Source organism: Moesziomyces antarcticus, assembly GCF_000747765.1.
Source record: "Moesziomyces antarcticus DNA, scaffold: scaffold_v10010, strain JCM 10317, whole genome shotgun sequence".
NCBI lineage: Eukaryota > Fungi > Basidiomycota > Ustilaginomycetes > Ustilaginales > Ustilaginaceae > Moesziomyces > Moesziomyces antarcticus.
Genome location: NW_014639000.1, coordinates 456,619 through 479,489, shown reverse-complemented (window position 1 = coordinate 479,489; position 22,871 = coordinate 456,619). Strand labels below are relative to the sequence as shown.

The following is a 22,871-nucleotide window of genomic DNA, read 5'->3' as shown; positions in this document are numbered from 1 at the left end:
TCCTGCCGATTGTGATTCTCGAGGAGTTTTTTCGTTTAATTTTTAAGATTTACTCTTTATTTTTAAATATTTTTGCTCTCCACAAAGAGGTAAGGCAAGCGGGCAGGCAGCCAGCGGCAAGGAGGAGCGAGGCTGCTTTGTTGGCTTGCAGCACGAGAGGATCGAAAGTGCATCGAAAAAGTGCAGGTGCAGCAGCACCGACTTGAGCCCTGAACCACCCTTTTGCCGAGGCGAGCAGCATGACACCCACCACCGCTCGCTTTGCCCTCCGCCAGCCCTGCGGCACACACTCACACATGTCGAGGAGGAGGGCACTGGTGGGCCCTTTCACCCTCTCCCTCTCTCCTGCACCTCGTCCTCGTCGCTGTCGCCCCGATCCGCCTCTAACTGCCGCTTGGTCATGCTGCGTCGCTCCAACGCGTGCATCGTCTAGTCCCGATCTCGTCGGCTAAGCTGGCCAAACGCTCGCTGCACGGGCTCGCGCTCCACATTTCGTGCTCTTGCTCGTGCTCGTGCTCCGCCGTCAACGTCCACCTGCCACAGCCTCATCCGTCGATGCCAGCTGGTCTTGGTTGCTCCATCTCCACCTCGCTCTTCCTGCTTCGTCTGGATATCCTATGACTGCATCGCAACCGACCCCAGCAATTCACGTTCGGAACATAACCTGACGCCCTCTCAGCCAGAACGAGCATCTCGTCCTGGGCCTCAAGCACCGATCGCACGCCCTGTTCTTCGTCTTCCGCTCCGTTTTCTCACGTTCATCCGCTCAACATCGACATCGACTTCGACTCCTGGCTCTACATCGCACCGAAATGACTCTGCAAATGGCTGCCTGACACCCGTCGCAACCTCCAACCTTACGCGCTCCGCGCACCCACTGTCGGCACCATGGCTCCTCCTAATATACCTCCGGGCCGCGCGCTGCCTTCCAGCTCGAGCTCTCCACCGCCGCTTCCATCGAAGCAGCGAGGCGCAGCTACACCGTCTCGCACGCAGTCCAGCGCGGAAGCCGCATCCCCGTCTTCCTCTCGCCTCGTCAGAAAGCCGTCCGCCTCGTCGCCTCACCACGCCGCCGCGAGCCAGCAGCCGCTCTATTCCAGCCGCAAACCGTCGCACCCTCCCGTCTGCCCCTCCTCGTCCCGCCTCGCACTGGCCAACCCAACGTTGGACGCGTCTCAGGATCACCACCGCAGCGACTCGGGCAGATCCACCGGATCCTCGCGATCCACCGCCACAACCGACAGCTTCTTTCTGCCCCAGCATCCCCATGTACTCAACCGCCGCTTCAAAGAACTCCCGATTCCCCCGACTATAACTCCTTCCCTCGACACGTCGCGACCGGCAAAGCAGCACGAGACAAATGCCCTGACGCAAGGGCTCAACATCGCGGTCCCTAGCTCCTCGCCCGCTTCGGCTGCACTGCCGGCCACCTCGACACTTTACCGCAGCAAAAGCTCGGCGAGCACCACTCCAACCAGCCCAGAAGAAGCTGAAGGCTCCCCGTACGAGCAGCAGCTGGAGTCGGAAGAGCTGACGCCGCTTCAACCCAAGGCTGTTCGAGCCCACAGCACAGAAGCAGCGCCCGCCGACGGTCTCGACGACTTCTGGAAGTCCGATTACTCCTACGCTCGACCTTCGCCAAACGGAGCCGAATCATCGCTTCCGCCTTTGATGCGCGCCAATGCACCCATCCCACCTTCACGCTCCCAATCGCTCGACCCGCTCGCAGTTCCGTTGGATCAGGCCTCGGACGAACTTCATCTACCTGCTCGCCATGACTTCACCGACGCGGATGGCGTCGATCGACTCGGCAGTCCGGGAAGCAAGCTCGTTGCCGCCAATCTCCGAAAGCTCGAAGGCGAGGCTCTGCATCCCGTCTCCTCTCCACCGGCTCAGAGCATGTCTACATCGAACGACGCCGCCAAAGTCGCAGCCAGACCGCGTCTATCGCCCTACCAGCAGCCGACTGCATCCACCAGCTCTTCCTCCAGCTCAGCAGTGGGTCACAGGTCGACCGCCAACAAGTCCACCTCCAGCCTGTCGACGTCGTCCGCGCACGGCGGCGACAAGACCGCGCTTGCTACGGCTTCCAAGCGCTCCTCGACCTCCTCGAGCAGCTCATTCCGCATGACCTTGTCCAGACAGGCCAAGAGTCTGCGCAACTCTTTCTTGTGGAGTCCACCCTCGGCAGATCAGCCACAGCCTGTCGGTTCGGAGCGCATGGCTCTCGGCCAGTCCACCCGCACGCCGGGCGATTCGCTGGTGCCGGGCTCGCAAGGGATATACTCGGGCGTGATCGATGCTGCCTCTAGCTCCACCCACACCGGATCGCATCCAAGCCGGCCCTCCTCGCGGTTAGACCGTCGATCCACCGTGGCATCGAGGGCTACCGATGTCCGTTCAAGCGAGGCGCCAAAACGCGGTTCCGTCAGCTCTTCTACGTCGCATGGATCCCCGGTCGCACCCTCGCTGGCCAAGCAGTCGAGCATTCCCCGGCTGCAGAACGCGGTTACGGCCAAGGCCTCTTCTCGTCCAGCCAACCCCGTGTCGGACGCGAAACGTCCAACAGATTACAGCAAGATCGAGGAGCGTCCCAAATCCCGGCTCTCATCTCGCCTCTTGCTTCAAGGCTCCTCGCTCTCGCTCAAAATCCCGCATCTGAAGAACAGGAAGCCCCTGGAGACGTCCAAGAACAAGACAGTGGCAGACTCTGCGCAAAGCAAAACGCAAAACAATCCCACTTTCCGAGATGAGAAGGTGGCCACTGATGCAGTCAAGGCCAAAGCAGCCGCACACATTTCAGCAGTGCCGGTGCCCATGGATCTGCCTGCGAGTCAACTTCTCTCCACCACGCCCATCAGCGGTGATCCACAACTCTCGCCATCGTTCGCAGAGACGTTTGCGTTCCTCAACAGTCACATCTACACTGTCGATCAGCCGTTCACGCCTGGGACAACAGTTGTGGAGCTGCCGAGCGATGCAGCAGGGGCAGAGGCTGCGACCCCCTCGGTATCGAAGGCCGAGGACGCAGCCCTGTCGTTGACTGCGAAAACAATTGAGAAAGTTGCTGCAAAAGGCCAGGCGGTCGTTCTCAACGATGCCAGCGTGGTTCTACCCCGACCTCAGCGAACCGAGCCGGAACACGAAGGACCAGAGGGCAAAGCACTCAAAGTTGCGATGTTCGATCGACTTGCAGACTCGCCCGAGGCTGTGTACAAGACGCTCGTCTTTCCCGAAGTGCGGCCTGTGCCCCCCTCACAGTCACTCGACAGTATCGTGCCGCCCAAAGGCCGATCAAGCATGCAGAAGCCTGGGCACAAGAAGCAGATGTCGCTTGGCTCCGTGACGTTGATCTCCAAGTCTGCGCAAAAAGCAGCGTCGGACCTCGACAAGCGCGCTAGCGGTGCACCGGTCGTGCCTTCCGGTCTTGCTTTGACGCATGGCCAAGCCAGCACGCACAGCCTATCGAGCGTTCTGCCCGCATTCACGCCCGTTGACGAAGAGAGTCGCTTCTTCGACGCCTTGACCTCCCCGCTGAGAGAGCAGCCACCGACCGCTGGCTCGAGCCCTTCTCTCGACAACTCTGCTTTGCCATCGTTTGCAACTGCAAGCGAGTTCTTCCCACGAACCAAAGCGGCTGATTCCAGCACGTCGCCTGGCAGCAGATCAATGAGCATGGCCAACATCGCGGCTATGACGAACTCCACGACCGATCCCAGAAGATCATCGCTGGGCAGACGTCTTTCAGGCGTCTTTGATACTCCGCGCACTCGTGCTGCGCAGCCGGATGCGACCATTTCGCCGCCGCAAGGCTCTCGTCCTGCCTCGCCTTCGCATGCTCTCGCAGCCCGGCCGGAAACAAGTCTGGGCTTCCATCTGCGAAACCCGCTGCGCAGAGATCGCAAGGTCTCGCTAAAGAATACCAAGCCAGAGCCAACCGCAGGCGCCCTTGATGCCCTTGAAAAGGTCAAAGCGACATCGGCGCCAAGAACAATGTCACCTGCAGCCGCTCTACGCAAGATGTCATCCGGCTTCAAGACCGAACGGATCACGCCCAGCAGGCCTGCTTCCGAACGACCCGGGACCTCGCTCGGCTTTTCGACGTCCAGCCTCGGTCGCGGAAAGACTCCGCGCACTTTCAGCAGCAGTGTCCTGGCTCCAACCAAGAGCTCGCTGGCCAGGAGCGTGCAGCCACTGACCCAGTCCAACGGTCGAAGCACTGTGCGGTCCGCCTCCGCCTCGACGCTGACAACGCCCGAATCGCAGCGTCCTTCGCGCTCTCCACAGCGGCCCGCGAACCCTCCGTCGTCTTTCCGCGCAGGACCTTCGGCTGGCTCTCGGGCCTCTCCGATTGCCACTGGTTCCCCGAGTAAGCCCAGTGTGAACAGATCGGTGCCGGCAGTAAGCAAGCCGAGGTCGGCCGAGGCAGCCAAGCACGGCCTGTCTCGAATCGTGGTCTCGGATTCGGGCAAGCCGACAGGCGAGAATGCTCAAAGACTGTCTCCCGAACCGTTATCGCCTATGGAGTCGAATACCGCTTTGGTGGACTCGAATGCCGGCCGGATGGATATGAACCGGCGACGCACGCTCAGCAGGCCGGTTCTCTCTCCCATCCGCACTTCGATGGTGGAGGATCGCCCGCTTGCTCGGCCGTCCACTGCGCTGGGATTCCGCGGAGGTATGAATGAGCGCAAGAAGAGCCAGCCGACGCTCGACATGGTCGATGATCGCGAGTTCCTCGAAGCGCTCGAGTCCGTGCGACAGATCCACCGCGAGCGCATCCAAGCACATGCGCAGGATCTCGAGAACAAGACACGCCTCGCGCGACTCGGCATGATGTCTGGCAATTATCTCAAGACCAAGATCTCGGGATCGATGATCGACGATGACGAGCCGGAGGATCGAACGAGTACCCTCTTGGGCGAGAAGAGCAGTTCAGTCAACGGTCACGCCGACCGTGGGCGCTCGGACAAGGTTGGTGCCTCGACCAAGGCTGTAACGAGCACGCGGCTACGCCACAAGCGTTCGGCTAGTGCGGGTGCCAAGCTCGGTCGCCCGCGGTCTGCATCTTCAGTCTCTCGCAAGTCTGACCAAGACATTGACCAGCGTCAGAAGGACATTGTCAAGTCGTACGCCGACAAGGTATCGCCCGTTGGTGGACCGACGACCGGCTTGGAGTGGGGCGTGGGCAAGGCGAGCGGCAATCTGCACGACGGTGCCTTTGTCAACGACGATGACTGGAAGAAGGAGGTCAAGGCGCTCTTCCTGATCCGGGAGCTTGTGCAGACGGAGAGGTCGTACGCAAGGCATCTAAGCAGTCTGCTGAGCGTGGTGCGCAACATCCAAAACGCTCCGGGAGGCAGCAGCAGTTCTCTTGGCGCCAAGCGCAAGTCGGCGAGCAATCTGTTTGCCGCCTACTCGTCTGCCTATGCGGCCAAAACTTCTGCGAGCGGCTCGCCGCCGGGCCACATTGCTCTGCTGCGGCTGCATCTACCGCAGCTGATCGCGCTCAGCAATGCGCTGGTGCATCGGGTCGAGTCGAATCCGACGAGTGCGGGTGTGGGCGCAGCATTCGATGCGCTGGCGGTGCAGTTGGAAGCCACCTTTGTTGGCTGGTCGGGAGTGGCATCGCAAGCGTTGAAGGAGCTGCGCTCGACTGAGCTGGCCAAGGGCAAATCACCGTACAAGATCGGCTTGGTCCCGCTGACGCCTCGCGACTCGAGCGAGGTGGGTGCGACCACCAGCGACGCTTCGAGTGCGAGCGGAAATTCATCGCCCGGGCTCGGTCTGCACCGCCAGACGCTGCGGATGACTTCGCTGACACGGCCACCCTCCCCAGTCGGCGCTCCCAAAGAGCAGGAGCGCGAACTGGACGGCTCAACGATGCCCGCGAAACGATCAACAAAGAGGCGGAGCACAATCACAAGCACCAGCTTCGTGCCTCCTCGTGTTGTCGTGGCCTCACCCTCCACGCAAGGCTTGGGTCTGACGCAGGTGCAGGATAGCGCGGACTCGACTAGCGCGCTTGAGCAAAGCAGTGCGGGACTGTCACCGGGCGCGGAAGGCTCGCGTACGAGTGTGACGCCTTCGCGCCGGTTCGGCCATTCCCGCAGCCAGTCGACACTGGTGACGCCGCTGCCTACTCCGACGTCGGGTGGCGTTTCGGACATGTGGCCGGGGCTGACCATGACGCCTTCGGCTGGAGCAGGCCCAGGCATGGCTGGGCAGAGTCAGCTCGGACTCACAAACGGGGCGACGGCCAAGTGCCTGACCCCGATGGACATTACGATCATGCCGACGCAGCGCATCCCGAGGTACGGGTTGATGCTGCGCGATCTGTTGCGCAACACGCCGCCGGAGTCACTGTCGCATGCGCGCGTGCAGCGAGCGATCGCGCTGATCCAGAAGGTGGCGTTGCTGTGCGACTCGGCCGCACCCGCACCGGCGCTGAGCAGGACAGGTGGCTCGGGAACGGCTTCGCCGTCACGGGCGAACAGCGTGCTGGGCATGGCGAGCAGGGAGTCGCTCAGCATGGGAGGCTCGCCACTCTTGCCTGCATCGAGCTTCTCGATGACCAAGAGGTCGTAAGTGCTCCGCCCTTGCGCGCTGTTTCTGGCTGCTGTCGGCGGCATGGTAGTTTCTTATTCTTGTATCGCAACCGACTGTATTTGTACTCAATATTGATGCCGATCTCACGATGTCATCCGATGGGTCTGTGGGAGGCGACTTGTTCTGGATGTCGGTATGGATACATGGTGGGCTGGGGGCTGGTAGGGTCAGGCTTCTTGTTGCTGCTGACGGTTGACGCTGGAAAAGATGTCTTTGAGGTGGGCCTGTGCGTCTTCGCGTTGTTTTTGGAGGTACTGTATGTGCGAGGACGTTGTGTGAGCCAGACTTGATCGGAGTGAGGTCGAAGAGGGGAGGGGGGACGTACCTTTTGCTTCTTCTGGAGGGCTTCAAGATCTGATGTGATGGCGGTCTGTTTCTGCTCAAGTTCGGACAGCACGACGGGTTGTGATTCTTGCAGGAACCTAAGAGCACCAAAAGAGCAGAAGTCAATGTGAGTTCGGGTGGCATTTGAATGGGAAGGCGGGAGTGATGGACGTACATCTTTCCAACTGAGCGGTAGAACGGTGCGTTGGGATCCTGAATCGCCTGCAGCTCGGTGAGCGTGAGCGTGTTGAGCTTGGCCTCGCGCTCGCGTGCGGCAATCTGCGCCCGAAGCGCACTCAGCTGCTGGTTCGTCTGGTATACTTGCAGCTGGATCTTCTCGAGCACTTTCGAGAGCGTCTCGTCCGGAATGCGCGACGACATGGCGAGTCTTTGCTGGTGGTGTGCGGTGCTGATGCGCTGAAGAGATCGTGTTGTGACCAGCGATGGGTTTATCAGTCGAGTATGGTTGCAAGACGCTGTCAATCGGGAGAGCAGCGGTGCTGTGATGGATGCAAGGCGGGTCGGTGTGATCTTGAGCAGATGCAGGTCGCAAGTAAAAGTCGTCGGAGCAACGCATCTTCGCTCGCCTGCAGGTGTTGCTCTGGGCGCGCTAATTCCAAAGTGTTAGACCGGCTTACAGAGACTTAAAACATTGTTAGATTGGTGTTGTCCCTTGTCGGCTGCGGGGGCGGTGCATGCACGCACCTCCTCAGCCACCGTGGCCACTTTTGGACAGCGAAACGTCTTGGAGCTGGGCATACGCGCGGTAACTTCACCCGACACTCACACCCCTGCCAGACCCACTTCACACACAACCTCCATCAACCTACAACATGGGTCTATTCGGCAAGAAGAGCAGCAAAATTCCGCCCGTCGAATCGGCGCCTCCGCCTCAGTCCGGCCCACCTGGCAGATACAGTGCAGGTGGCCCAGGCTATGGCGGTGCAGGCCCCTCGGGACAGGGCGGAGGCGCCGGCTATGGCTACGGCAATCAAGGCTACGGTGGTGGTGCTGGTGGTGCTCCCGGCGGACCAGCTCCGTACCAGGACCGATTCGCCAATGCGCGGGCACCTAGCGCCGGCTTCGGCTCGGGATACGACCAATACGCGGGCGGCAGTGCAAACAAATCCTCCAACCTCTCTCGCAATGTCCGGAGTGGCGCGGGTGGTGATGACGACCTAGAAGCCGAATACGGCCGAGGCTCGGGTGCGAACGCAGCTTCTAATGCAGGCTACGACGGCCTGGAACAGCAAGAGGAGCAGCGCGATGAGGAAGACGACGAGGTCGAGGCGATCAAGCAGCAGATGCGCTTTACCAAGCAAGAGTCGCTCTCGTCGACGCGAAATGCCCTTCGCATCGCGCGTGAAGCCGAGGAGACGGCGACCAACACCATGTTCAAGCTCTCGGACCAGTCGGAGAAGATCGGCAACACCGAACGCTCGCTCGACCTCGCAAAGGCGCACGCCTCGCGTGCCGAAGACAATGCCAAGGAGATCGTGGCTCTCAACCGCTCCATCTTCCGGCCCAACATTCAGTTCAACAAGAAGGCAAAGCGCGATGCCGAGGAGGCACGCATCATTGCGCGCCACATTGATGAGCGCGAGGAGCGCGAAGCCGTGCGACGCGACGTCACTGCGGCGCAGTCGAGGCTCGACGCGAGCATGAACGGTCCCGGCACAGGCAAGGCCAACATCGGCCGATTTGGCCAGGACAGATTCGGCACGGGCAAAAAGGCCGAAGAGGTGCAGCGCAACAAGATCGCCCAGCGCGGCCGATACCAATTCGAAGCCACCGAGTCGGACGACGAGCTCGAGGACGAGCTCGACCAGAACCTCGACGAGATTGGCATGCTGAGCTCTCGGCTCAACCAGCTCGGCAAGGCGATGGGCGCCGAAGTCGACTCGCAGAACTCGAGGCTGCAGAGGATCGGCGACAAGGCCACCACGCTCGACACCAAGATCTTTGCCGGCACACAGCGTCTGGGCAACATCAAGTGACGCTCTCGCTCCTCACTCGCTTCGTCTATGGAGCCGATCCGACGATTCGGACAATTGCAATCCATCCTTGATTAGAGAAGCGCAGGGTGTTTTCAAATACTAGAGCGAAGGGGGCAAGATCAGGCCTGGACGGGGGTGTAGTCCTTGTTAACCATGACGTATCGGAATCTGGGCTTGCCGGCGTCCATGTCGGAGACGACCTGGTTGGCGTCCTTCATGTCGCGTTCTTCGATCATGGGCTTGAGGTTCTGCTTTGCTGCGAGCTCGAGCATCTCGGCGATGATGCCGGGGCCACCGATGAGCGAGCCGCCGAGGAAGACGCCGCTGAAGGCGAGGCCGGGGAGCGGAGTAGGCTGGCAGGGCTCCTCGGGTACGCCGACGGCGACGATCTTGCCGCGCGGACGCACGAGGGTGAGGTAGTCCGAGATGGGCATGTTGGTGAGGATGAGCAGGTCGAGCGAACGCTTGTGCGCCGAGTACGGGTCCTTGTCGCCCGAAGCGATGAAGTCGGTCGCACCCAGCTTGCGCGCCAGCTCCTCCTTGGAATGCGTGTGCGAGATGGCCGTGATCTTTTCGGCACCCAGCGCCTTGGCAAAGATGAGGGCAAAGTGACCAAGACCACCGATACCCACCACACCGACGTTCTTGACACCCTCGGTACCGCAGCCGTTGGATTTGAGCGGGTTGTACACCGTGACACCACCGCACATCAGGGGGGCAGCGACGGCCGAGGGGAGCGACTCGGGGATGTGCACGGCAAAGTGGGCGGGAACACGCGAGTAGGTCGCATAGCCACCCATCGAGTAGCCCGAGCCGTCGGTGGCAGAGTAGTCGCCGTTGTATGTGCCAACGATGCCGTTTTCACACCACGGCTCCAAGCCGTCCTTGCAGGCGGAGCACTTCTTGCACGAGTCCGACTGCGCACCCACGCCGACACGGTCGCCGATCTTGAAGCCCTTAGTCTCCTTTCCGACGCGCGAAACGGTACCCACGATCTCATGGCTGTCAACAAGCAACATAAATCCGTCAGAAGTTGGTTCGTGCGAGTATGTCGGTCTGCATGCGAAACTTACCCGACGACGCAGGGGTAGCGGGTGGGACCCCAACCGGAACGAGCGGTGTGCAGGTCCGAGGCGCAGACACCGCAGCACTCGATCTTGATCTCGATGTCGGTCTCGCGCCACTGCTTGGGCTCAAACTTCTCCCACTTCATGTTGCCGATGCACGACTTGTCGTGGCCGACCCAGCCTTCGAAGTGTGCGTCAGTGTTGGACATGGTTGCTGCTGCTTTCCTGAGGTGTGAGCGAAGAAGGAAGGAGGCGAATGTTTGTGTGGGAAAAAGGAGGTTAAGGACGTCGACACTTGGAGCTCTATATACGGTACAATCAGCGAGGAGGACTCGACATTGAATAGCAGGTGGAGCGTCATCGGCCTCCTGCCCTGAAGCGTCTCAACCGCCGTCTCAAGATCTCGGAGCGGACAGAGATGTGCGATGTTCGGCAGGGCAATTCTGAGTCCTCGCTTCGCACCTCTTTCTGCGGCATTTGCTTGGTCTGTACCAGCCCAGCTCCGCATGCATGAGCAAAGGTCTTGGACAACAGACGTGGAGCCTCCCTTCGAGATCGGAGGCTTGCCGTCCGAGCAGCTCCAAAGGTGGAGGGCCATGCCGAGGGATGATGTCAAACGACACGCGAACAAACTTCGTCATGCACCAAAAAACTCGCCGAAATCCTCCACATCCCGTGCAAGTGGAGGCTGTCTCCCTTGTCCGCGGCGACCGAAGCGTTCATGCCGGAGATTTACAGCTCGGCAATGGATCCAGCACGGCTACTCACTCGATCGTCAGGTGTGCATGCCGTTGGCACTCTTCTCGGATGCGCTGCGCGTGAGAAGCATTTGGGTTTCGAGTCGGCATCTCCACGACCGAGCGGGGACCGTACGCGGATCTCATCTCTGCCTCGAACTCACAGATTGTAATGGGCGAGGACAGACCAGACCACTGACCACCTGAATAAAGGGACTCTACCTCTATCGGGGGCTTATGATGTTGCGCACGGTCTCGTCCTTGAGTGTCTTCCGCTGCTGCTCGGGCGCCATCGTGAGAAAGGTTGAGCAACATGCAGGCCGAGTCAATGGAGGATTGCCCACCTTGAGCTAAACTTTCTCCTTTTGCATTCGAGCTTTTCTGCGCAACGAAGCGAGGGCGAGCCAGTCCGCAGATTTGTGCGCGTGTGCAGTCAAGAGTCAGTCGCCACGCGTGGCAGGCATCCCTGATCAGCCTTGTCCGTCATGCTCTAGCGAATCCGCGACGATGTGTTTGCAGACCTCATTAGTCGGCGTCGAGCCAAGAAGATTGTCTGGGAATCAGCCTTCACGGCGACACCACTGCTGTGGCTCTTGCTATCGCTGCGCGGTCACTAGAGCTCCAGCTGCTGCTGCCGTCGCAGCTGTCCACCGCCACGCTCGCTTCCCTCTGCTAGTTCTGATTGCTACAGGCGTGGCAGAAGCTCCGCTCTTGCCTGGCCGAGTCAAATCTGGTCTGCGCACGTGGCCTGCCTGTGCTTCGGTTGCCCGCTCTCGTCTGTGCTGTTGAAAAAGCACATAACTTAAGGCGATGATCTCTCGACCACACTTCGCTCATCCCACCAAGCCCCGATCTCCTCGCTCGATCTTTTCTCTCTCATGCCTTGCCCATCCTGACGTGGCTGTCAACGGCTTACCATCTTCTTGTGTGAGTGCACTGGCCTTATCGCTTCCTAACTTTACCACATTGTGCAACTCGTCTAACTCGTCCTCGCTCGCATTACGTTCATGATGAGCGCATAGGATCAAATGCATCGCGACCTCACGACCTTCGGCTTTCGCGCTGTGCCGGTGAACGAGAGGTTGGAGGAGTTCCATGTCGGTAGAGCTCCCCTTCGGCGGCCCGTCCTCCAAGCTACGCGCCTGTTGCTGGGATACTTGCGCGTGTTCCAGCAACAAGCTCTGAGCTGGATGACGGCCACAAAGGGGAGCTGTGCCGTTAGGGGGCTCCTTTAGCATGTCGGACAGCGGTACATCGCCGAGCCCGATGGTTGTGAGTTCGACAGGCGACCTGGCTGACAATTGTCTCGTTGGAGCTCGGTTGCGGATGGTTCTCGGTTCGGCACGACTGCAGGACGCTCACAGCCATCGCATTCCGTCTCCCTCACCGCCCGATCAAGCTTTGCTCCTGCCCTTCACTGCTCAACGTGAAGAAGGCTGTTGCAAGGCACTTTGTTCGCGAGCTCAAGTATTTCTTTCAGGACCTGGACGAAGCATCTGAACTCTCGAGCAAATGGCTTTGACGCTCTACTTCTCTCCAAGCTCCAGGCATCTGCTAGCCTCGGAGCGCAATCCTTGTTCGAAAAGCAGTGCCATTTCTCCTTCTCATTGCTCTGTGTTTGATGAAAGGGGCGGATTGTGAAGCAACGTGAGCGAGAGTTGCATCTTTCGGGCTTGTGCACCTGCCTCTGATCTCCTTTTCTCTATGCTCGGCGGTTCTTCCGTGTGCAGACCGTTGCAAAAAGCCGAAGAATGCACGGGTTCGCGCTTGGAAGGTCGCCGCGCCCGCCATAAAGGGGCAAAGAGGCTGGTGCACAAGCCGGAGATCGCTCGATGATTGTTTTCGGTGTAAGACGATCCAGTGCGGACACAGTGGGTGCGGAACCAGCGAGCGCGGAATCAGTCAAGTCTGCGGTGAACACCACTTTCGCGCCTTTGCGACCTGCCTTCAAGATCACACGCTTGAAGTCTATCACTGGCATGCATCTGCTGTGGTTCATTGATCGAGGTGCTGAGGACGCGATGGGATCATGCTACACGCCAAATTGGACCCTGTTGTCGAGCCACCATCGGAGTCCCTCCTCCCTCGTGGCTGCGTTGAGCGCCTGGATTGCGTCAAACGTCTTTTGGCACAAGGCCAATCGGCTGCCTCCGGCCGATCTCTCTGCGGACGCCGAAAGGGCTACCTCCGAGCCGCGTCCCTCTTCTTGCTGCTTTTGCTGCGCAATGTACGTCTCAACCTTTTTGAGAGCGGATCGGAGCAGCACGAGGTTGACGCTCGGGATGCAGCTGATCAGGCACATCTGCAAATGCGTCAAGCGGTCGTAAGTGTCAGCACTGGCTTCAGAGTCCCCTTCACCGGAGAGGGCGGTGGGATTGGTCGAGGAAGGGTGGGACGAGGCGCTGCCCGCGGTAGCATCTGCTACATCCTGCTTCGTCGCTCCGTTGGACTCCGCATATCCGCCAGCTTGAATCTGTTCCTTGCGAGAGTCGCCATCGGCCGAAGACGATGCAGCTCCCATGCGCTCCCTGTCGATCTCATCGGCGAGCTTTGTGATGACCCACCATGCGACCGAATCGCTGCGGTCGCTGATGGCGGAGACGACGGTGGACATGGCGTATTCCAGCTGCACCGACGTGAGGCGCTTCGGATAGCTTGCGATGAGCAGCTCCACGTAGAAAGGCGTCAGGTTGAGGATGCATCGCTTGTGGTTCGAGTAGAGCGCCAGCACCACCGAGTGGGCCGACTCGAACGTGTCGCTGAAGCGAGTGTTCTCCAGGTACGGTCGGCAGATGGGCAGGATGAGCTGTTCGACCACTTCGTCCGGAAGAACGGCGATCAGCTGCTCCGCAACGTTGAGGAAGTAGGTGGTGGAACTTCGTTTGGACGCGTTCATCTCCAAACCGTCCGTCGAGGTGGAAGGAGCGGTCGGATTGGGTGATACGGGCGCGATGAGCTCCAGCAGCTGGATGCAAGCCTCGCCGTCTCGACCGAGAACGTCGAGTGCGGAATAGAAGACCTTGCGGTACACGTCAAAGCCGTCCGCGCCGAACGTGCTGGTGATCCAGTAGAGATGCGAAAACGTTGCCAGCATGAGCTGGACGAGCAGCAGATAAGGTGCGGGCAGATTCGACGTCGATGCGCGAGGCCATTTTCGTTGCTTGCCCTGCAACGCGCTGCCCACGCCTTCCTCGGGCTCAGGGTCAAGCGCGGGCGGCATGGTGAGAGTCGGGCTGGGGCACATGTCGACGAGCGCGTCCATCATGGAATCAAAGACCATGGTGTAGCTGAAGAGGAGCGTTTTGAACACGGTCCACATCTGTTTGGTGAGCTGTCGGCTCGTCTCGGCGATCTGAGCCTCGTCTGCGCCCGCGAGCGGGCTCGAGAGCCAGGCTGCTTCCAATTGCGATGAGAGGCGCGACATGCGCACAAGCACCGGGAAGAATTCGACCTCGCCAGTCTGCGGCTCCAATGCCGCATCCGACGTTCCGAGGAGCATCGACGAGAGCTGCGCGGGCGTAAGGGAGGTGACAGCTTTGGCAAGCGCTCGCGACATGAGCTTGGATAGAGGTCCCAGCACGGAGAACAGCGTCGAGTCGATGACATGCTGGAGGGACCTCGCGGTGCTGCCGTCGGGATTCAAATGGATTTGACTAGCTCCCTGGTCGCCGTCTTTCGCATTGCTGACATCCTGAGCAAGATCAGACAGGAAGGTCGAACCATCCGCGCCTTCAAAGAGGGACAAGATGGCGTCGCTCGTCGCCGAGGCGAGTTGCACTGGGTCGAGCGCATGGATCTTCCGGTCGGGCACGAAAGGTGCAAGCTGCGCGGCCATGTACAGTGGAACGTCGCGGACGTCGCGCAAACCGGCGCGCAGGGCCCGCTTCGAGGCAAGTGCGGTGATGCCGGCAGGTCCTGCAACCTCTGCGGTGCGCTTTCGAAATTCGACCTCCCAGTCGTCTACGCCCTGATCCTCGTCGCTGGCGGCATCCGCCTTTGCTTCGCTGGGTGCGGTCTCGCCGACGCTGAGAGCTGCCGAGGTAGTGGGCCCGTGAATATGATCGAGGATTTCGGCGAGAGCAACGATCCACTCATCCTCGATGATGTTCAGATGGCGACGCACGCTGAGACCGAGCGAAGGATTGGCCCGTACAGCGGCCACCTCCTCGAGGATGGACATGTCGCGCGTGCGTCGACGCTGGTCCTTGAGTACGTGAAGAGCGTTGAGCAGGCCACCGACTACGGCGAAACGAGGGATGGGGAGACCCTTGGCTGCTCGATACGATTCGGGAGTTCCATTTAGCTCGGTGTCGTCCATCCCTTTGACGATGGCACTCAGGTATTGCGACAGGGCCGTGCTGGATGCCCAACCGGTCGAGTTCTTCTTGGAACGGACGATGAGATCGACGCGCTTAGTCAGAGCTGCTGCGACGGCTTGCGATATGCTGGTGGAGCGTGAAATCAAAAACGCGCTCAGCGAGCTTTGCGACGCTGGCTTAGGGGTGATGGCCGAGTTGCGCTCGTTCGCCACGCCGGTGCTAGAATTTGATGGCGAGCCAGGTTCCGTGGTCCATGTGACTTTGGGTGCGCTGTTCGAGGAAGGAGTGGGAGCCTTCCCAGAAGCTGCAGTGGGAGGCTGACCAGCAGGGGGCGGTGGGGTCCAGAGGCATCCGCTGGAGCTGATGACGCCCGCGAACTCAGCGACGTGGTCGAGCTCGAGCTTGCTGAGATAGTAGGTGATGCTGCCGTATAGAGTGCTCTCTGAGAGGAGGCTCAGGTGCTGTGTGCTTGTGGCCGGGGCAGAAAGCAGCTTCTTGAGAGACAGAAATGTTGCATCGTCGGATGGGTCGACGAAGAGCGGTTCGGCGTCCTCCTTGGATGCGGATGTCCTGGACCTGGACGACCGGGGACTCGATCGCAAGAGGCCAGACATTGTGCTAGCCGACAAGAATGCTGCTCCAGGCAATTCTTCTCTATTTGAAGAGCGATGTGCCGAAAATGCGGGTAGCTGGCTGGATTACGAGCGAGGATATGGTGAAAAGCTGGTGGAGCTCGTTGCGGAGACGATGGACACCGGAAGTGCCGGTTTCGGCTTTCAACCCGCGCCAGACGCGGGGAGGCCGACTGAGCCTTGACGTAACACCTTCGTGATTTTTGCCGTGTTCCGACTTCCGTCCGGAAATTTGGTTTGCTCGTGCTCCACTCCCTCCTCGTGTTTGGCACAAATTGACCACCTCTCTACAATCACTTTGACCGCAGACCTTGGGCACGAGTCTCCAATCACAGGCGCAAGATGCCTTCTCCCGCCCCAAATAGGCCGTCAGCGGCTGCCATGTCTCCGTTCGGAAGGAACAGCCAAAACGCAGCCCTGCTCGCCAAGGCCGGCAAGGCGGGAACCCCACCACGACCTTCCGCATCTTCGACACCGAGCGGCAAACCAGCGCCATCAACTCCGAAAGCAAACAAGTCGCTTGGAGTTGCGGGAGGGAATGGAGGTGGAGGCGGAGGAAACAGGAGCATCTCGCTATCTTCCTCTTCACGTGCGTCTCCCCAGCCCTCGAATCGCTTCGGCTCACCGTCGACTCCAGGAGGCAGTGGAGCCAACACCTTGCTCGGGGGAGCGGCTCCCTCAATGTACGACTCAACAGGACTCCTCAGTAGGGACTTCGAAACAACCTACCATCGGCAATGCCGGACGTTGCTGACTGCATTTGTGGCAGCGGCCAGGATGTGGGAAGAGATCGCCACGTTTGATGGACTCAAATGGGCGAAAGAAGCTGTGGATGGATGGGAGGAGTTTCACGCTGCAACAAGGCTCAACAAAGACGATATGGCGCCCGTTCGAAAGGCCAAAGGTCCGGCGAAGCTGAGCTCAAGCACACAAGACACGAAGAGGGCGATGGCTCTGGATCCCAAGCAAGCCCATGATCCGGTGGACGGGCCAGGCGGACTGAAAGAATCACGTATGGCTGATGCAACTGCTCGCATCGAGGCAGCGCACGACGGGCTCGCGGTTGTTCTGGATCGATTGGTAAGCTCAAGCTCCAAGTGGCTGCACGACAGTTTCGGATGCGAGTAGGCAACTGACACGGCGAGTTAATCTGGACTTGACAGAACAAGGCGCTGGCCAAGTTGACCACAGCAAGCGACTCGCTACGCAGCCTGCTCGAAGAAGCCGCACAGCGCAAAGGCCTCGAGTTTGCATTCCAAGATCCACTTTGGGCCTCTTGGCCACTGGAGCGCTTCGGTAAGTCGATTGTTGGCCACGGCATTGCGGACATCGCACTGACAATCTGTTCTGTTCAAAATCTCTCTTTGTCGCAGTCGAGCGGGTGTTTGATCTGACATCACAGTATCGGGTGTCGACACAACACCTGGATCTTCTTGTGCCGACGCTGATCCAGTCAGGCGAACGACCGGCGTCAACGAAAGCGCGAGACACGAACGAAGCGCAACAGTCGACAAGCAAGGCTCGCCGACAAGCGTACGAGGCCTGGATCAGCCTTCCGCACCTCGAAACGAGAGGCTCACAGAGTTTGGTCGGCCTGGAGGAGTTGTGCGAGGTCGAGGTGGGCCGTTGGAAAGAGTAGATCAGCACAGCCAATCTCGTGATCGATCCGCAATGGAGTGCCGAAAGCACAGGCATGCCAATCTCAGCACAGAGCAAAGCGATTGTCCATTAGAATGCTGCAAGAGACGTGAAGCGACAGGTATGAGGTGCACAATTACGTTAGACGTAGTAAATGGCCATCTGCTCTCCTGCCTTGTGGTAGCCGCACTTTTCGTAGAAGGGGACGTTCTTTTCGCTGCAGTCGAGGATGACCTTGTAGCAGCCACGCTCCTTTGCGATGTGTGTCAAGATTTCGATGATGCGCTTGCCCAGGCCCTTTCCCTGGCCGTCGTTGTGTACGACGATGTCTTCGATATGACCACATAGGCCAGCACTTCGGAGGAACTTGTACTCGACGAAGACCGTGCCACAGGCAACGATCTGGTCAGTCGAAGTGTTGATGAAGACGATAGGATAGTAGGTGTTGGGAGCGGCGAGCTGGAGCGCGAACTGCTTCGACCATGCAGCCAGACCGACGTCGGGTGCTTGTGTGAGGTCGGAAAGGACGCGCAGGTGGCCGCGGTTATAGTCGTCGCTGGCGAGCGGGCGCACGATGATATCGGAAGGAAGCAGATCCTTGCTGGCCTGCGGTATTAAGCTGGAATCGAACGACAGCTGGAGTTCGGATTCGGGTGTCAACATAGATGTCGTCGTCGGCATCGTGTGCGAGCGGCGAAGCAATCGAAGCCGGGCTGAGCGTGGATCGTGGGGCGATGATGGTGAAGGGAGGAAGGGACGGGACGTGTAGCCAACGAGATGCTAATTGTGCTGGCGGTGCGGCAGAGAGGTGTTGGTTGGCTGTTTCACAGGGGCGCGCCTCCACTCTCCTGGCTTCAGGAGGCATCGCTCGTTCACCACAGCTGCATGAGGCGAACAAACACCGCTTCACGTTCCTCACATTTCGCTATCTGGCCACGGGCATGCACGCGCGCGCTGTCACTCTGTCGCCTCGGACGAATTTGCACTTGCAAGCAGAGACCCTGAAGAGACTGGCCGTTACAAAACTCAACGGAAGCGCTTCGGCTGTGTCGACTCTAACAATGAACCACTTTTTCCCACGTCCGCTCATGCACGAGCCCAGCCGCAGCTGGCTTCTCGGAAGGTCCGGCTCGGCTCTTCCGTCACCACTGAGCTCGATTCACTCTCTTCTCATCACACTCAACTCAGGTCCATCCGACCGCTCACGGACCGTCAAAGACTATGCTCGCATCCAACACACAGCTCCTCTCTCGAGCGGCCCGGCTCATCGTTCCTCGATCCGTCGCGTCAAGGAAGCTCTCGACGTTTACGCCGTCCTATCCGCCTTTGCCTTCTTTGGCAGCAGCGGGCGCAGCAAGGCCGGCCTTCTTCCACAGCTCATTTCATCCGATCGCCGCTTCCGCCTCGGCAGCATCATCGAATAACGCGCAGCGCAGCACGAGAGGTGCATCGCTCGCTCTTGCACTTCTCTTCGGCTTCTCCGCTTCAGTGATTTCTCTGTCTAACACCGATACTCTCAAGCTGGATGCAGCACCAGCAGCCCAAGACAAGTCATTGACGAGCATCGCTACGGACGCTTCCAAGCAGCTCGTTGTCGATCCCGACACCAGTCTCGGATTTCCCCTGTATCTTCCCACGCCCGTGTCATTCAAGTCCTCTTCGGCACAGGACCAGTCCAAGCTCCGCCTCGTTGGCTTGGGTGTTCGCACGGTCTCCTTCCTCCGCGTCCGCGTCTACGTCGCTGCTCTGTACATCGACGAGAACAAGCTGCAGGAGCGCTTGACACGCGCTTCTAACGACAAGACGCTCGAGCAGAATGTCAAGGAACTGCTCGACGACGGCACCGCCGCTGTCATCCGCATCGTCCCCGTTCGCAACACCGACTTCAACCACCTCCGCGACGGATTCATTCGTGCGCTTCAGAACCGCCTCAAGAAGGCCATCAAGGATGCGCGCGTGCAAACCGACTCCCCGCTCGAGTCTGCATTTCAGCTCGCTATTCAGCAGATTAAGGACTCGTTCCCGCGCGGCTCGGTCCCCAAGGGCTCGCCTCTCGACCTTGTCATTCTCCCCACCGCCGTCAACTCCAAGCCGGTTCCCGCGTCGCTCAACTTTGAGTACGACGGTCAGGCGTTTGGTCAGGTGACGCCGAACAAGGACGAGATTCAGCAGTCGTCCGCAAACGCGGTCGACCCCGCCTTCACGGTTGCCAGGGAGCTCGCGCTCGCCTACTTTGCCGATGTCGGAGAGATCAGCACTCCTTTCAAGAACTCCGTCCAGCAGGGATTGCAGCCATAGTCCATCCCCTCGCTCGCAGCATAAGCGTGGTGTAATTGACTAAGTTGGCACACCCTTTCGAATCATCTGTGCGTTTGCCGTGAGCCGGAACAGCGAGACTCGCTCAAATCCCTCGAGCCACTGACCAGCTTGCGTGAGCAAGTCAACACAGAGCTGGATCCTCTCCTCGTCTGTTTCGTGTGGGAAAGTCCGAGGAATCAGAGCGTGTTGCGGGTGCACATAGATCGTTAACTTCAAATTAAATGCTGACCATTGATCAGAGTTTCGACACACGGGCCGCACAGGAGCGGAGCTGTTGGCTAACGGAGACTGTGTTGCGTGCCCGCACTCCATCCGCACCCGGTGTGCCTGCACTCAATTGCGAGACAAGGAGCAACAACCGAGAGATTTCCGGCTTGTGCCGCTGACCCTGGTCTCCTCCTTCTGTGGGCGGCGGCCCTTCCAGCGCGGACCGTACAGAGCGGCCGAGCGATGTACGGTTCCGCTCTCGGAAAGGTCGGCAACCACAGAGGGAGGAGAGCAGAGTCGGCAGCACGAGCAGGGAAATCCGAGGAAAGCTCAGTCAGCAGTGCTGGATTTCTCCACAAACAGAAGCCTTATTTTTGCGCTGCAAATCCCGCACCTGTCAAGCCGAGCCGAGACGCGATCGACGGTATTTCCATTTCTGTACAACGCGCGAAGCATGCGATGGTATTCTGGTGGAACAAGGTGCCCGCGGGAGGCAAGTTGCACCGATTAAAGCGCACTCTTGCCGCGCGAATCGAGGGGGATGAGGAAGGAGAGCACTCCCGACAGAAGGAAGAGCGAAGCAGCCACGTAAAGCGGCGCAGTGCCTCCAGCGTAAATTCCGATGATGGGAGCCATCGCTCCGAAGATACGGTTGAGCGCAGCAGCGATTCCGTCACCTGTTCCTCGATGCGGAGCGGGGAAAAGCTCCGGAGTAAGGCAGTACAACGTTCCATACATAATGTTCTGAGTCAACGCCGTTACGGCGTTGTATCCAAGCACAGCGCCTTCGGTCGAGGCGGTGGTGAAGAGGAAGAGGAAAACGCCGGTCAGAAGCGTACCGACGCCGAGCGCACCACGTCGGCCAGAGCGGGGCAGCTCCACGGCCCAGGCGGCAATGATGGAGCCTGGAACACCGCAGACCGAAATGATAGCGTAGTTGCGGTAGGTGGTGTAGACGTCCGAAGCACCGTCGAGACCCTGAGCCTCGGAGAGGTAGATGGGCAGGAAGGCATTGTAGAGCGGGTAGGCGAGGCCGATGAGCGACCAGAGCACCCAGAGCAGGGTGGTGGTAACGGCCATGCGCCAGCCGACGAAGAGCGGGCGGACGTGCGAGAGATCCGGGGTGAACGAGACGCCCTTAAAGTTGTGGATGAATTCCTTGGGGGCCGAGGTGATGCGCTTCATGCCCTTGGGCTTGTGCTCGATCTCCTGTGCGTCCATGCTGGCCTCCTGGCCGGCAGCGGAGCGGAAGATCTCGACCGAGATGACGTCGTCGCCGAGCGGCTTGCCGTTCCTCGCGGCAATGTCCTTGAGCACGGCGACGGCATCGGCGTCGCGACCCCTGGAGAGGTAGTACTTGGGCGACTCGGGCAGGTTGAAAACAAAGTAGCGCGCGACAAACATGGCAAAGGTGAGCGCGCCAAAGGTGTAGAAGCTGTAGCGCCAGCCCTTGTTCTGGCTGACGTCGCAAGCGACGGTGTTGGGGCCGGTGACCGTGTTGGACTGGTTGTCGTCGCACGAGTAGTTGGCGATGAACGCCCAGGCAACGAGCGAGGCGAGGAGCTGGCCGAGCGACCAAAAGACCGAGAGGAGCGTGAGGAGGTACTGGGACTTGGCGGGGACGAACTCGAGGAACATCATGCCGTCGACGGGCAGGTTGCCGCCGAGACCGAAACCAAGCGCGGCAAGGAGACCGCCGAGACCGACGAAGCTCGGGGCAGCACCACCAGCGATACCAAAGATACCAGCGATGCAGAGGGTGATGTTGAAAGAAGGACGGCGGCCGATGACGTCGGCGAGGATACCCCAGGTGGCGGCGCCGAGGATGAGACCGCAGTAGAGCGAGAAGGTCATCCAGCGGACGTCGCTGGAGATGTTGAATTCACGCTCGACCTGCGGAAGAATGATGGCGACGCCTTGGAGCCAGAGGTTGTCGGCCATCCAGCCCCAACCAGAGAGGAGGAAGAGCTGCCACTGGACCTTGCCCATGCCGATGTGGTCGTTCATGACCTTGTTGAGGATGTAGACCTTGCGCTCGTAAATGTCATCCACCGAGGCGCCGTCCGGGCGCGAAAACACCTCGGACTCGAGAGGCGAGACCTGCTTCTCGAGCTGGTCACCATTGGCGGGCTTGACGTGCTGGTTAGCTTCGTTGCCCTTCGCGATGGTCTCGTCGCCGACCTTGACCGGTTCGACGGGAGAGTGGCTCATCTTGGACCAGTGTCGAGCGGAGGACAGGGAGAGGGGATTGTCGGAGTGGGCAGAGGGCAAAGGGGCTACGCTCTGTGGATCCACGCGATGGGGTCAAAGTAGGAGCTGGTTGCTTCGCGAAGAGACCGGCTTGGATGGGGGATGAGGGGGAGAAAGGTGACGGGCTCAAGGATGCAGTGCGGTATTTGAGGCGATCGGCAGGGAATGGCGGCGGGGCCTTGTGAGTGTGGCTCAAGACTGAACCCTTTGCTGCTCCGACGAGTCAAAATGCCAAGTAGCTCAGGGTGGCGTGGAAACCGAACCATCAGGGCTCGAGGCAGAGTGGGGAAAAAAAAGAGAAGGCTTGGAAATGAAGTGCCGGTGGACGGATTGGCGGGCAGGAGCGCAGAGGAGGAGATCATCTGCACGAGGAAATGGGGGTGGGCTCAAAGACTCAGGGCACACAAGGCACAAGCGAAGCGGTCGGGTAGAGGCTGGCGAACACCGTTGCGATGCTGTAAGCGAGGGCCGCTCACGGGAGGGTCCCAGCTGGGAAAGTGCAAGACGGAGTGAGTGGCGGACGGCTGATGGCGAATAGCTCGATTTCCTCTGCACATCTGAACAGGCTGGCGGCGTTGGCCGATTCCGCCAAAGCCGCGTGCCAAACACGCTGCGCGTTTACGCCGTGAAGGGCAGCGAGCGCGGGCGCAGATGCAGGCGCGAGGTGCAGGCGAGGTGACGGGGTTGTGCGCGCGCGATGTGCATCCACATGCGGGTCAGCAGGGCACCTTGTCGCAGCCACACGCAGGCACGCGATGCAGCCAAAGCAAGG

General features: G+C 59.9%; 9 protein-coding genes across 9 annotated transcripts; 4 read left to right on the top strand and 5 right to left on the bottom strand.

Annotated features, from left to right (window-relative positions):
* Positions 1-888: 888 nt before the first annotated feature.
* Positions 889-6,588, top strand: PAN0_010d4096 (uncharacterized protein; the record flags this gene model as incomplete). Its single annotated transcript, XM_014800550.1, has 1 exon — positions 889-6,588. One exon carries the CDS (start codon positions 889-891, stop codon positions 6,586-6,588), a length of 5,700 nt encoding a protein of 1,899 aa, XP_014656036.1.
* Positions 6,589-6,776: 188 nt separating this feature from the next.
* Positions 6,777-7,692, bottom strand: PAN0_010c4095 (prefoldin; the record flags this gene model as incomplete). The annotated part of the gene is made up of 4 exons (XM_014800549.1): positions 6,777-6,863; positions 6,935-7,031; positions 7,109-7,350; positions 7,585-7,692. The coding sequence occupies 4 exons, from the start codon at positions 7,690-7,692 to the stop codon at positions 6,777-6,779; spliced, it is 534 nt and encodes a 177-aa protein (XP_014656035.1).
* A 74-nt stretch (positions 7,693-7,766) lies between these two features.
* On the top strand, positions 7,767-8,930 carry PAN0_010d4094 (protein transporter SEC9; the record flags this gene model as incomplete). The annotated part of the gene is made up of 1 exon (XM_014800548.1): positions 7,767-8,930. The coding sequence occupies one exon, from the start codon at positions 7,767-7,769 to the stop codon at positions 8,928-8,930; it is 1,164 nt and encodes a 387-aa protein (XP_014656034.1).
* A 119-nt stretch (positions 8,931-9,049) lies between these two features.
* PAN0_010c4093 (quinone oxidoreductase) lies at positions 9,050-10,206 on the bottom strand (the record flags this gene model as incomplete). Its single annotated transcript, XM_014800547.1, has 2 exons — positions 9,050-9,932; positions 10,004-10,206. The coding sequence occupies 2 exons, from the start codon at positions 10,204-10,206 to the stop codon at positions 9,050-9,052; spliced, it is 1,086 nt and encodes a 361-aa protein (XP_014656033.1).
* A 2,560-nt stretch (positions 10,207-12,766) lies between these two features.
* PAN0_010c4092 (uncharacterized protein) lies at positions 12,767-15,667 on the bottom strand (the record flags this gene model as incomplete). The annotated part of the gene is made up of 1 exon (XM_014800546.1): positions 12,767-15,667. The coding sequence occupies one exon, from the start codon at positions 15,665-15,667 to the stop codon at positions 12,767-12,769; it is 2,901 nt and encodes a 966-aa protein (XP_014656032.1).
* A 360-nt stretch (positions 15,668-16,027) lies between these two features.
* PAN0_010d4091 (uncharacterized protein) lies at positions 16,028-17,324 on the top strand (the record flags this gene model as incomplete). Its single annotated transcript, XM_014800545.1, has 3 exons — positions 16,028-16,765; positions 16,849-16,981; positions 17,059-17,324. The coding sequence occupies 3 exons, from the start codon at positions 16,028-16,030 to the stop codon at positions 17,322-17,324; spliced, it is 1,137 nt and encodes a 378-aa protein (XP_014656031.1).
* Positions 17,325-17,464: 140 nt separating this feature from the next.
* Positions 17,465-18,004, bottom strand: PAN0_010c4090 (glucosamine 6-phosphate; the record flags this gene model as incomplete). Its single annotated transcript, XM_014800544.1, has 1 exon — positions 17,465-18,004. One exon carries the CDS (start codon positions 18,002-18,004, stop codon positions 17,465-17,467), a length of 540 nt encoding a protein of 179 aa, XP_014656030.1.
* Positions 18,005-18,544: 540 nt separating this feature from the next.
* On the top strand, positions 18,545-19,621 carry PAN0_010d4089 (chalcone isomerase; the record flags this gene model as incomplete). The annotated part of the gene is made up of 1 exon (XM_014800543.1): positions 18,545-19,621. One exon carries the CDS (start codon positions 18,545-18,547, stop codon positions 19,619-19,621), a length of 1,077 nt encoding a protein of 358 aa, XP_014656029.1.
* Positions 19,622-20,356: 735 nt separating this feature from the next.
* Positions 20,357-22,060, bottom strand: PAN0_010c4088 (MFS general substrate transporter; the record flags this gene model as incomplete). Its single annotated transcript, XM_014800542.1, has 1 exon — positions 20,357-22,060. The coding sequence occupies one exon, from the start codon at positions 22,058-22,060 to the stop codon at positions 20,357-20,359; it is 1,704 nt and encodes a 567-aa protein (XP_014656028.1).
* Between the last annotated feature and the right edge of the window lie 811 nt (positions 22,061-22,871).